Below are 13,180 nucleotides of genomic sequence, written 5' to 3'. Positions count from 1 at the left end.
ATCCTCTGCTTTCCATTGTCTGAGACATTCAGGGAGCACACTGTCAGTTGGGGCCTTGAGCTTGACATATTCATGCATCTTGGATGTTACATCCTGGATAGTGGCTTCCACCCTCACTAGTCTTCAGCTTCCTTCCTTGCGGCTAGCATACAGTCTCAGGGTGCTGGATTTGGGATGGAACCCTCCATGTATGGTGAGGAGCTTTTGTGTCTTAACATCTGTGGTCTGTATCTCTTCCTTTGTTCATCTTATTATTCCTGCGGGGTATCTGATGACTGGCAGTGCATAACTGTTTATTGCCCGGGTCTTGTTCTTGCCATTGAGCTGGCTTCTCAGGACTTGTCTTACTAGTTGGAGGTATTTGGATGTTGCAGGTTTCCTTGTTGCCTGTTCCAGGTTTCCATTTACCTGTGGAATTCCAAGGTACTTGTAATTGTCCTCAATGTCTTCTATTGTTCCTTCTGGGAGTGAGACCTCTTCTGTGTGGACTACCTTGCCACTCTTTGACTCAATCTGACTGCATTTCTCAACCCTGAATGACATCCCAATGTCAGTACTGCAGATCCTGGTGGTGTGGATCAGGGAGTCAATGTCACACTTGCTCTTAGCGTATAGCTTTTAGTAGAGGAGGTGACTGATGGTGGCCCCATTTCAGAATCAGAATCGGCTTTATTGGCCAAGTACAGGATATGTACAAGGAATTTGGTTCCAGTGACCTGTGCTCTTATGCAGAAAAAGGTAAAAAAAATAAAAATAATATAAGATAAAAAATTAAAATATGAATATATATATATATATGAATATATATATATATATATATATATATATATATATATATATATATATATATATATATATATATATATATATATATTCATATATATTCTGAGTTAGTATCCATAGCCAGTCTAGTTGATTATTTGGCTGAGGGGGTTCAGACCTATGCAGAACACCAGTGGGGACAGAGCGTCGCCTTGGTATACTGTATGTATATAAGTGATCTGTAAGTGTTGTATTTTTTTAGTATTGCTGCTTCTTCTTGGTTCTGCTCAGAAAGAAACAAGCCACAATGGTTGAAGATTGCAGAATACTGGAAGAACAGAACTAAAAATAAGTCTCTGTCTCCTCTTAGCACCATCAGTGTAAGGCAACAGCACTTGATTGGATAGAATCTAGACCAATCAGCATGAACTCTCTCGTATGTGATTGTCTGGTTTGGTGGCACATATATCAAAATGAGATCAAATTTGAATATATCTCAAAGAATGCGAGAAAGCGAAATTCAAGACAACTCATCTGAAAACAGTTGTGTTGCAAATACAAAAAATATATATATTTTGAAAACAAACATTTAATAGTTTTATTTGCTATCTAGAGAGTTTGGTTTTAAAACTGAACATTTTGTTTGCAATGTAGGACATTTTGATATATAAATTATGGCTTTTGTTCTCGTTGTAGTGGCACAAATATTACGTCATAGTTTTCTTTCACACTGTAAATCTCTAGAAGTCAAATTAAGGGGCAACTTGTAAGAATGGTTGATGGTCGTTTGCAAAAAAGTTTAATAACTGTGTGTTTATCTGTGTCTGCAGGCAGTGGGAGGATGCTGAGATTATGGCCCTCCTGCAAGTTATGTTTACAGACTTAGATTTTATGGCAACCTTTAACATTGAGCTTGAAACTCTGCAACAGTTCCTATTTGAGGTCTACAAAAGATACAATAACATTCCTTTTCATAACTTCAAACACTGCTTCTGTGTTACCCAAATGGTGAGTATTTACCATTTAGTTATTTAGTATTTAGTCTTATGTAATTAAAGTGCCCTTTGATGAAAATTCAGTACTAACTATTATTGTTTGTTCACCATCTTACAAGCTCACCACCCTCATAAGAAGTTTTAATGTTTGGGTTATGTGGCTCAGCTGCCAATATAAAGGCAGTAGTTTTGTGATTACTATTCTTGTTCAAAATTTGTTTTTTGGGACAAGTTCTTTGATTAGGAGGTACCCTGAACTTGAGAAGATCCGTCTAGATATAGTTGATGTAATTTTAGTTCACGGAAGCAGTGGAAGCAGTCCTTTAAAAATGGGTTGGACTTCTTTCCCAAAATGCTGATTTCCATATATTGGAAACTACTTCTACAGTGGGGCTAAATAGTGATTAGTCAGCCACCAATAGTGCAAGTTCTCCCCTTAAAAAGATGAGAAAAGCCTTTAATTATAGGTATGCCTCAGCTATGTATAAATCCAGAAAATCATATTCTCTGATTTTAAATAATTTATTTTTAAATTAATTAAAAAGTATTTCATCACAAACAAGCGAGATTTCTCTTTCTCACCGATCTTTAACTTCTTCTGTAAAGGTGCATTCACAACGAACGCGATTGGTGCGGCGAAGGTGGCCAACTCCAATGGTACAGGCGCAGTCTGAGGCGAATTGAAGTTCTGTGGCATGATATGAGCGACTGGCGCGGTGCAGAAGTCTGCCAGCAGTTCGATTTGAGCGGCAAGGTGCAAATTGGGCGGTGCATGCAAAATCTAAATACCTGAAGTTTGACGTGTCGCTGCGTCACAACAGCCAATCAGGAGCTCAGCTTTGGGCACGTGAGAATTTCAGTGACTCGATCAGTGGGTAGAATATTAATCCAAAGCGAGCGTTTTTGTCCAGGACTTTCATCTTTTTCCCTTACCTGTGTGAGTCGCAGGTTCTCAGACCTCATCCAGCGACTTTTGGTCGAAAGCGGGATACACTCTGGACAGATTGCTGGCTTTCGCTCCATTACGGGGGAGCTTACTCACTTGATTTGCCGGCAGACAGCGAGACGCTGCGGGGACTGCCAGCTCTGGTCTTATCGAGACATTCATTCTAAGTAAGATATCCACAGACAGAGCTGGTAGCTCCTCCCACATGCAGCCGCAGCGTGAGGAACACAGGCGGGCGGGGTTTAATGTCAGAAAAGATCCTTCTAAAGCAGTAAATTTACTTGCTATCATTATGGAATTTTATTTAAAAACTTCTCATTTGATCAGAAATTGTAGGTACTGCTTTGCAGCAGAGGATTTTTATCTACATGTGCTTTAAACTTAATCTAATAGTAAACAGTTTTGACAATAGATTTAATCATTGTTTTACTCAGTCATCTGATGTGCATTTTGGAGTACTGACAAAACACTTCAGGCCTTTTAATATGGTGTCATGTCAGGAGTGGTTAAAATGAGTTTAATTCACTATTATAAGCTCATTTCATTAAAAAATAATCTCAAACGACAAAATGTTCCCAGCAAACCCATTATTAATACACAAAGGGAAACAAATCAGGCTTCTTTGAAGCTATGTGCAAAAACTTGAGGTGAAAAATGTTAACAAAAGAACAATTCAATCAAAATAGACTCAAACTCATGACTACAACTTCAGAAGGACAACTGAGCGGGCCCCTCCTCCACAGGCCCTTAGAGGGGCATTAACACATAAAACTCAGGGGACCGAGAAAAAAAAAGAACAAAATAAAGAACGGTTCCCAGCCACAAGTCGATTCCTATCGTTCGTGTGAAGGAGCCGTTCAAAAGATCTGATTTTTTCGTGAACGTCACATCTTTATAGGACACAAAAAGCACTCATTTTTGCAAATTGTGTGCAGCTGATTTTCATCATGCTAAACTAATTTTGGAAATGTTTTTAAATAGATGTATGGTTTGATCTGGCTGACCGACCTCAGGAGCAAAATGGACAGCATCAACCTTCTGATTATGCTGACTTCTGCAGTCTGCCATGACCTTGACCACACAGGTTACAATAATGCATATCAGGTACAGCAACAAAGTACAGTTATATGTTTCCATACAATGCCTTGTATGTATATTTGCAAGCACTGGGTACAAATTCTTACTGAATGTAGGAGGAAATTTTTTTTTTTTTTTTTTTTTTTCTACAACCAGATTCACTGATAGTGTGACCCGAGTTCATTCTCTGTTCATTACCAGGACTCCTCCATTCCAAGATTGGATTCTAATTAAACAGCCAGGGCTTGTCTTAGTGCATTAGTGTTAATTATTGTTTTTGCCATTTCTGTGTCGTCAAACTTCAAAGTTTAAAATTGACTTAAAATGTTTTAGTTTCTGTGCATTCACACTAAAAAGAGTTGCAGAGGCTTAAACAGTATAAGTATCATGAACATTGAGAATAGATTCAGACTCACCCAGCTGACCCTGACTGACTGTATGACTCTCAATTTTGTTTCAACAAATGTTAACTATTTTTGTTTTCAAATCTCAAAGTGGGTGATCTTGACAACTACGTGAATTAATGCAGTTAATGCCACTTTGTGTGTTTTGTAAGGGTGCAAGGATTCATTGATGAATCATTTTACCCAAAATTATCTATCCAAGCTGTCCAGTTTATCTGAGGCAAGTTGTTAATCAAATTGAATTGACCTATACAATGTTAAAATTGTTTCAAAATGAAATAAATTAATTATAACAGATAATGGAAAATCCCATTTGAATTGAGTCACGGTAGGTTTATTTCACTTCAATGTAAAAATGACCAAGTGCCATCACTCGACAGCTTCATTATACAAAATACAAAATATTGCGCAAATTCTATTTTTCCATGATTTTTCTGAACCCTCAATGCAAATGACAGTCCGCATAGTTTTCAAGTCATTAACCACTAGAGTAAACATTAAATGTTATTGAACAAACTTCCTAAAGATAACAGCAACTGTGCTGCTGAGCAACATTATGCTAAGTGTCATTTGGAATAGTATTTAGAAAAAATATAGAAAAATATAATTTGCATAATAATTTGGAGTGTTCTGTACAATGAAAACGTTTGAGGCTCCTGGTATGTAACAAATGTACTCCACGTTGTAGAATTACATTTTTATCTCTTGGGGTGTCCATCTATTCTCCATTTTTGCTCTGACACTAAAAAGAAATGTTACAGTACTGTCCTCCTAAAAATTACTTTCCACAGCCCCAGAGTTGATTTTTTCTTAAATTACCTATGAGACAGAATAATTGGCCTGACTGTCACCAGCCTAGACCTGGGAATCAATTCTAGAATCCTACAACCCTGAAAGGACACATTATGAGTATGGCACATGACAAACACATCCTTGTTTTTTCTCATCATAAGGGGGTCATCATTTCGAGAAAGGTTTTTAGTGTAGTGTATTTTCCTGATTGTTAATCTTTATAGCAATATTTAATATGGCAAGTAAAGACAAACATAGCAAATAATAAAGATAGGAAGTTATTTCTTTAAACTGTTTGAGCATCTTACAGATAAATGCACGGACTGACCTAGCTCTGCGCTATAATGACATCTCTCCTCTGGAGAACCATCACTGTGCTGTGACTTTTGAAATTCTTCAAAGGGTGAGAAAACCACTATTTGGTATCTTGAATTTATTTTTGTTACGGCTCTTAAACCAAAGTGAATTTGGTCTACTGTTTTCTATTTTGCAGAGAGAGAGCAACATCTTTAGAAATCTATCCATTGACCAGTACAAACGGATGAGGGAGGGAATTATCAAGTGAGATCTGCCTAATTTTCCGTGTTGACACCAGATTAACAACAACAGCAGCATTTATTATATGCACTTGGAATTCCAGATGCATCCTGGCGACTGACATGACGAGACACAGCGAAATTCTCAACAAGTTTAAGTCCATCCTTCCATCTTTTGACTTTACCAACAAGGAGCACAAAGATCTGGTAAAAAAAATCTAGTAATGATCGTCAGAGTAAAGGTAATACGTGTACTGTTAAGGGACATGTACATTACTAGTTTATAAACAATGTCAACATGTTAATTTTCTTTGCAAACCTCTCCTGGACAAGTGTTTTTAAACATTTTAAAACTAAGGTAAAAATGTAAATAAAAGGAAAAAAAAAAAAACAACTTACCAGTGCAACACACAGATTCGGAAACATTGAGGAGTATGGTACCCTGGTCAGTAGAAGCAGTCTCAGTCTGGACCTAATGGGTCAAAACATGTTTGTACCATGTGCTTCCCAATTTCTCCATTTGTGAAGGCAATGGAGAAGCAAATCTTGTGCTCCTTTTAGGGAACAGCACCATCTCACTGGCATGTGAAAGACACCTCCATCAAAGATTAAAACCAAGGAGGTGCAGCCCTTCACAGAACACATGGACAAGAACATTACAGTTGCTAGGGAGTGACTACAACTGTGTGGTCTTGAGAGTGAAAGAGGGGAACTTACAAATCTAAAAGAGACCTACTCACACTAATCTCTGAATTTTGTTGGACTTACACAAAGCAATCACAACTTTGTATCACAGAATAAATCCCCAGCTTAACAGAAGCCAGGAAAAATTAAGTGGCTCATGTCAAGACTGGTCTGAAAATCTGTTGATATCTCAAATGGGCATCATTCTAAACCAGGAGGAAAACAGAGGAAGGCTCCCAAAAGAGAAACAAAAACCTTGATTTGATGTACATCGCCAGTGTTTCTGTGAAACTAAAGAGGATTTTTGCCAAACATAAAATACAAGTCCATTCCTCCTCCACAGAATCAATACCGGATTGTGGTCAATTCCCTCTTGTCTCTCAGTGTACTTGCCTTGCTGTTTTGCCTTGTTTTCGACCCTGCTCACGTTCTGGACCGCCACACCTGTTTTCGCCTCATTGGTACCTCAGCCTTGGATCTGCCGTCTCTGTATTTTTCTGCTGCAAAAATGAGACTGTTCCACTTCTCTTTGTGTGGATTATTGGGGACTACTGCAGCTCTAAATGCCAAGATCTCAAATCCAGTCTGCAAGACCTAACTCAGAGAGTAAGTCAAACAAGCCACACCTACCAACCGCAAACAGCTTCACCACTTTCTGGGGTTCGCTAATTACTACCGTCATTTTATACACAATTACAGTCAAGTGGCATCCCCCATTCATGCTCTGACATCCGTTAAAACTGGGTTTTCATGCCCCCCCTCTGCAGAGAAAGCTTTTAACAGTTTAAAGTTGCTGTTCACTTCTGCTCCTGTTCTTATCATGCGCGATCCCCTCAAGCAGTTCATTGTTGAGGTGGATGCATCTGACTGCAGAAGTGGGGCTGTTCTGTCCACTGACAACAGGGTTCATCCCTGTGCCTTTTTCTCCCAACGTCCGTCACTGGCAGAACGTAACTACAACATCAAAGATCGACCACTGCTTGCCGTAAAATTCGCTCTCAAGTAGTGGTGACACTGGCTAGAGGGCACTCAAGACCCCTTTCTGGTGTACACTGAGAATATCTTGAATCTTGAATATCTCAGAACTGTCATATGATTGAACTCTAGACAAGCGAGATGGGCTCTGTTCTTTGCCAGGTTCAGTTTTACCCTGACTTACAGGCCTGGATCCAGAAATGGAAAAGCCGACACCCTCTCTCGTTGCCATAAAGAACCTGGTTCAGTCCCAGAACCTGACTATATCCTTCCACCCTCAGCCCGCCTAGCTGCCTTGACATAGAGATTGAACTCACCAAGGCTTCCAGGAACACCTCTGCTCCATCTGCTTGTTCACCCGACAAGTTATATGTTCCTGAGAATATGAGAACCAGGGTCTTGCAATGGTGTCATTCATCCAGACTAACCTGTCATCCTGGCAATTCACATACAACCCACATGGTGAGACAGCAGTTCTGGTGGCTTTCTCTTGTAAAGGACGTAAAGGAGATTGTGTCTGCCTTGCTGGACTGTGCCCAAAACAAGACATCTTATCAACCACCTGCAGGTCTGTTACACCCCTTACCTGTCCCTGGTCTCACATCTTATTGGACTTTGTTACTGGCCTATCTGAATCCAAGGGATTGTACCACTGTATGTCCTGTGGTGGACAGATTCTCCAAAATGGTCCATTTCATACCCTTGCCTAAACTCCCCACTGCCAAAGAAACAGTTGAGGTACTCCAACAACACGTTTTCAGGATCCATGGGTTACCCAGGTACATTGTGTCAGACCAGGAGCCTCAGTTCACTGCTATATTCTGGGCAGAGTTTTGTAGGTTGCTGGGTGTCACTATCAGTTTGTCTTCTGGATTTCATCCGCAGTGAACAGAATAATGGTCAAACAGAATAATAATAATAATAATACATTTAATTTAAAAGCACCTTTCAGGCTCTCAAGGTCACTTTACAAAAAAAGGTAAGAACACACAAGTAAAACAATAAGTTAAAACCAAAGTGTTAAAGTGTTAAACAGAAAACAGAAGATGCTATAAATAAGCTTGTCTGAACAGGAAAGTTTTGAGTTGTGATTTGAAGGTCGTTAGAGAGTCCAGGTTTCTGAGATCAGGGGGAAGAGAGTTCCAGAGTCTGGGGGCAGAGCAGCTGAAGGCTCTGCCACCCATGGTGCATAGGCGAGAGCACATTAACCAGCAACTGGAGACCACCGTCCATCTACTATGCAGTAGAAACCACTCCTCCTGGTCCCAGAATATCACTTGGGCTGAGTATGCTCACAGCACTCTGCCTTCTTCTGCCACAGGTCTCTTCCCCTTTCAGGCTGTTTATGGATACCATCCACCAATTTTTTTGCAACCCAGGAAAGAGAGTTTTCAGTTCTGTCTGCTTTGGCCTCTGTCAGACGTCATCACAGGCCCTTTTGGGCTCTAAAAATATCTGAATACCTGGATATTTGTGATCCATTCCTAAAAATCTGAATATGAATATTGTGATGCTTGAGACTGCTTATTCACAAAAAGTACAGTAAAAATACACCCAGGCCATGTTATTATCAATTTAAAATGTCTGTCTGAGAAAAGTGTTTACTGAGGAGTTTTACGGCCTTAAAACATCGAGAATTATTGTAAAAAAAAGATGACTTCTTCATGGATTTCACCTATCGCAGGCTATTTAGAATGGAACTCCAATAATAAATGAGGGGGCTTACACAGCACTGTGTGTGTTTATGGATTTTAGTTGCTAAAAGTTTAATTCCTTTTTAGCTACAGAAGCCTTTGTTTAAAGAGTTGAATAAAAGACTAATGAGAAAAGAGCATGTTGTGGCAGTAAATCACAACACTATGCCTTATTCTATGGCAGAGGTTTAAGAATCTTCTCATCATAGAACCCCCATTTTTTGTCTCGGTCTTCCCAACATCCACCTCTACACTAAAGAAGAAAACCCTGTTGAATATACAACTCCTGAAATATAAAATTATCATTATCTTCTATTCTAAATCAGTTTCCTGATTCTGCAGCTCATGATGATCCTGATCAAAGTGAGCGACATCTCAAATGAAGCACGACCCATGGAAGTGGCTGAGCCATGGTTAGACTGTCTTCTGCAGGAGTTCTTTAATCAGGTATTTTGGTCTAATACACATTACATTTTACACTTCAGTATGTATAGCAGTTGTGTATAGGCTGTGTGCAACAAGTTTGTTGCGCAGTATAATTGGATCTTGTTTGGTTACGTTGGTGGATTTCTCAGGAATGCATTTGTGTCACCCATGTCTTCAGCCACAAAGCCGGGGGTCGGCAACCTGCAGCTCCGGAGCCGCATGTGGCTCTTTAAGCACTGCCTTGTGGCTCATTGCCGCTTTTTCAAAAATGTTTGAAAATGAAAAAAAAATTTTTTAGTTTTTGTTTTAATATGATTTCTGTTGGAGGACAAACATGACACAAACATCCTTTACGTTTTCCAGTTGTTGTGAGATGAGTGTAGGTGCTTCCACACCGGCTGAGTCAGCGCGCAATCAAGCGCACACCCTCAATGAAAAGTCAATGCAAACATGCGCACACCAGAATTCCTGGCACGTGCGTCTGGAGCACACGTGAGCGCACGTTGCTACGCGGGTTTTGAAGTCGGGTCGCGAGCTCCACGTACAAATCAGCACGCATTGAGCGCACGCTGAATCTTCAATCCGGTTCAAGATTCCCACGCACAGTCGCAGCAGCGCAGAGCTGTGACCAATCAAGGGGCCGGATTTGGGAGCTGCTTGTGGGCGGAGTCTGCTTCAAAGCACAGAAGTGCCAAACGTGATCACGAAGGAGAAATGAATCATTACGGTTTGTGTCCGGTCAGGTTAATATGACACCAAGATGAGATGAGCGCTAACCAACAGTAGAAGAAGAATAGAAGAAGAATCTCCTATCCGCCACTGTGTGCGTGACCGCGCTGCTCCGGGGTGGATACCACCTGCTGAGCGCGGCCGGTGTGCAGGTCTCACACACCGGCCGCGTGCGGTGCGTGGCGGGGAGGAGATTCTCCTTCTATTGTATTTTTACTGTTCATTAGCGCTCATCTGCATCTACAACAGGGAGAACCTAAAGTAAAAGTGTTGAAAATCCCCCAAATCTTTCTGAAGACTTTTGTTTTCACAACTCTGTCCTTTTAAATGTCTGACTTAAAAACTTGCGCGCGCTCCAGACTTGGAGGCCAGGAATTCTGGTGTGCGCGCGTTTATATTGACTCTTCATTGAAAGTGTGCACTTGATTGCGCGCCGACGCGGCCAATGTGGAAGCACCTTAAAGGTGCACGTTACATTTTTGTGTTTTTTTTCAAATCCTCCAAATAAAAATAACATCAAAAATCGTATTTCTTTATTGCATTTCTTTAATTTCATCAAAGCAATGAAACAAACTGTAATTCATTCATATTGTAGTGATGGTCTCAGGCACGCTGGGCTTGCTGTCGGTCTGGCAGCGCAAGGAATTGTGGGTTACTCGTTCTTTTGCCTGTCTGACTGGAATTGGGTTTAAGTTGGGGTTTTCCTCAATGTGTTTTGTTGTCTGACTCTTGAACATTTGTTGGCATTTATGATTTTGTCCTGTTATGTTTGAATTCTTCCTGCTCCTTGAGTGAGAATGAGGGAGAGACTGATGACGACCCCCTCTCCTTGTGTCATTGAGGGATGTCAAAATAAAAGCTTGTATGGTCATTATGAAGCTATTCAGCTTTTGTCAGCCAGTTTGCCGCTGCAATTCCTCTCTAACTTGTCATGGAACCAAAATTGAGGCTTACATGACCCGAGGACACGCAGCAGGAGAAATAATCGTTTAATCACGGACGTGATTAATCGACACATTCTCCATGTGTTACCTTCATTGTAAGACTTATATAAGGCATTTCAATTTATGCGGCTCCAGACATATTTGTTTTTTATTTTGTTGGTCTAGAGTGGCTCTTTCAACATTTTGGGTTGCCGACCCCTGCACTAAGCCAACAATAGATTTAGTGTGTTATTGTATGCTGTTACTGTAAATTTTGCTAATCACATTATTTTCTTTTACAAATGTTGATTTGATGACTTCAGAGTGATGTGGAAAAGTTGGAGGGCCTCCCAGTGACCCCCTTCATGGACAGAGATAAAATAACCAAGCCTTCCTCTCAAATAGGCTTCATTAGGTTTGTTCTTCTGCCCCTTCTCATTGAACTCACCAAACTATTTCCCTGTCTGAAGGTAATATCAAAGATATGAAGGATAAACTGTATGTTCACACATAAAGTCATCTGAGGTTTAGTTATTGGGAAGCTAATAAGCTTCCTTCATTACTTCTGCAGCATCACATCATCGAGCCGGTGCGGAAAGCCCTTGAATACTACACTGAGATGGAGAAAGCTCTGGAGAAGGAACAACAGGCCTGGGCTCAAAGTGAGATTGTAGCCAAGAGCAACGAGAAAGATGATGGCCAAGATCATGCTAACTCAAAGTGAAAAAGTTGTAGATTGTGGGATTTTTCCATTGTGAGTACAGGGATGTTTTGGATTCAGATAAAGGTCTTAAAAATCATTATTTTGTCCTTTTACACTCAAAGTCAAAGATGGCTTTTAGTCCAGTTCTTTATAAACAAAAACATTTACATATTCAGTTGTTTACCTACAATATTCAGTATTGTCACAGACAGATTCCTGTTTACACAGCTTATACAATTAGGAAACTGACATCCAAAAAGCCAAATCTCAGTTTTATAAAAAAAAAAAAAAGTTTTCAAAGTAGTGTGGAGCCATGTGCAAGAAGTATGTTATGCTCTAAAGCAGGGGTCCCCAACTGGCGGACCGCGGTCCGGGTCCGGACCCCGAGACCCTTTTATCCGGACCGCCAAGCATTTTTAATAAAAAGTACGATTTTTCATTCATCTTTACACGGCGATTTTTGAACAGGCGCGCGCGAGGACAGCTACATTCAGACCGGGGTCCTTCAACCGGCAAAAGCTCAAAGCGGTGTTCTAATGTTTACGTAGTTGGGACGTAAAGTTATCTGGAATGTGCGTGAACAATGGCTCTATCTAAAATGAGAAAAGTGGACTGAAAATCGTGTCTTTGGAGATGATGGACCGAAGATTTCGCTTTTATTTACCAGCAGTGAGTTCTACGAGGCCGGTTTGTATTATAAGCAGGGAATCTGCTGGTTTTATTCAGAGCACTGATATCAAGCGGCGCTACGAGACAAAACACAAAACGTCTGACACAAATTACCCGACAGAATGAGTGACGTGGTCACGGAAAATAGACGAACTGAAAGTACAGTGCGAGCGTACAACACACAGACGGTAACAGCACAACAACGAGCTCACGAGTGGATTTTGGGCAAGCACTAAAAAAGTCACTCAGAAATGATTAAAGTGTGCATGGAGGCAAAGACAGAAACAATATTAGAAGGAAAAGAGGGACAGCAGCTTCAAGAAAAGCTCAGACAGATTCCCCTGTCGTCAACAAGAAGCTTTCCAGAGATGTGCCGGGCTATGGAGCTACACTGCTGCCAATATTATTTGAAACCCAAATAAGACAAATTAAAAAAATATTTATGTTTGGCTAAAAAAAAAAAAAATCTTTCCATTCTAAAATTAACCTATTTTCAGCTTAAAAAGTTCATTTTTTAAGGTTTCCAAACTAAAAATTTCAATTCCATTTTTTTTTATTCAACTCTATTTATTTATTTATGTTCGTTTTCTAATATGAAAATTTCAGTTTCAAAACTTTTTGCCCCTTTGTGGTGGGTCTAACACGAAGGACCAAACCAAATGGATGAGTGTGGTAATTTCAGTCCTGCGCATTCACTGACTCTGCTAGAACAGAGTTTTGGACACGGTTTGTACGGGATAAAACTCTGATCTTTACATCCGTCTCGGGACAACTTCAGAATATGATAGAACAGACGATACAGACATTTTCTGATCCTAATTATCACAGCTCTAGGAGTCAGTGAAGACACTGGGACTGAAGTTAT

The 13,180-nt window shown here is 40.2% G+C and overlaps 1 protein-coding gene across 7 annotated transcripts in view; it reads left to right on the top strand.

Annotated features, from left to right (window-relative positions):
* Positions 1-12,743, top strand: part of LOC112138129 (EKC/KEOPS complex subunit TP53RK) — a 50,528-nt gene extending 37,785 nt beyond the window's left edge. For 2 of the 7 annotated variants that reach the window (XM_036210720.1, XM_024260697.2), the window contains exons 7-14: positions 1,593-1,770; positions 3,685-3,807; positions 5,287-5,379; positions 5,470-5,537; positions 5,617-5,719; positions 9,208-9,312; positions 11,267-11,413; positions 11,515-12,743. In XM_036210720.1, the coding sequence (XP_036066613.1) occupies positions 1,593-1,770; positions 3,685-3,807; positions 5,287-5,379; positions 5,470-5,537; positions 5,617-5,719; positions 9,208-9,312; positions 11,267-11,413; positions 11,515-11,667 (970 nt within the window). In that variant the 3' untranslated portion in view covers positions 11,668-12,743. Of the gene's footprint in view, positions 1-1,592; positions 1,771-2,363; positions 3,811-5,286; positions 5,380-5,469; positions 5,538-5,616; positions 5,904-9,207; positions 9,313-11,266; positions 11,414-11,514 lie in introns of those variants that run through there. The other 5 variants (XM_036210721.1, XM_036210722.1, XM_036210723.1 and 2 more) reach the window with 5 other exon arrangements.
* Positions 12,744-13,180: the final 437 nt, after the last annotated feature.

This window comes from Oryzias melastigma, unplaced genomic scaffold (genome assembly GCF_002922805.2).
Source record: "Oryzias melastigma strain HK-1 unplaced genomic scaffold, ASM292280v2 sc00204, whole genome shotgun sequence".
Lineage (NCBI taxonomy): Eukaryota > Metazoa > Chordata > Actinopteri > Beloniformes > Adrianichthyidae > Oryzias > Oryzias melastigma.
The sequence above is the reverse complement of the archived record's forward strand: the minus strand, read 5'-3'. Positions and strand labels throughout refer to the sequence as shown.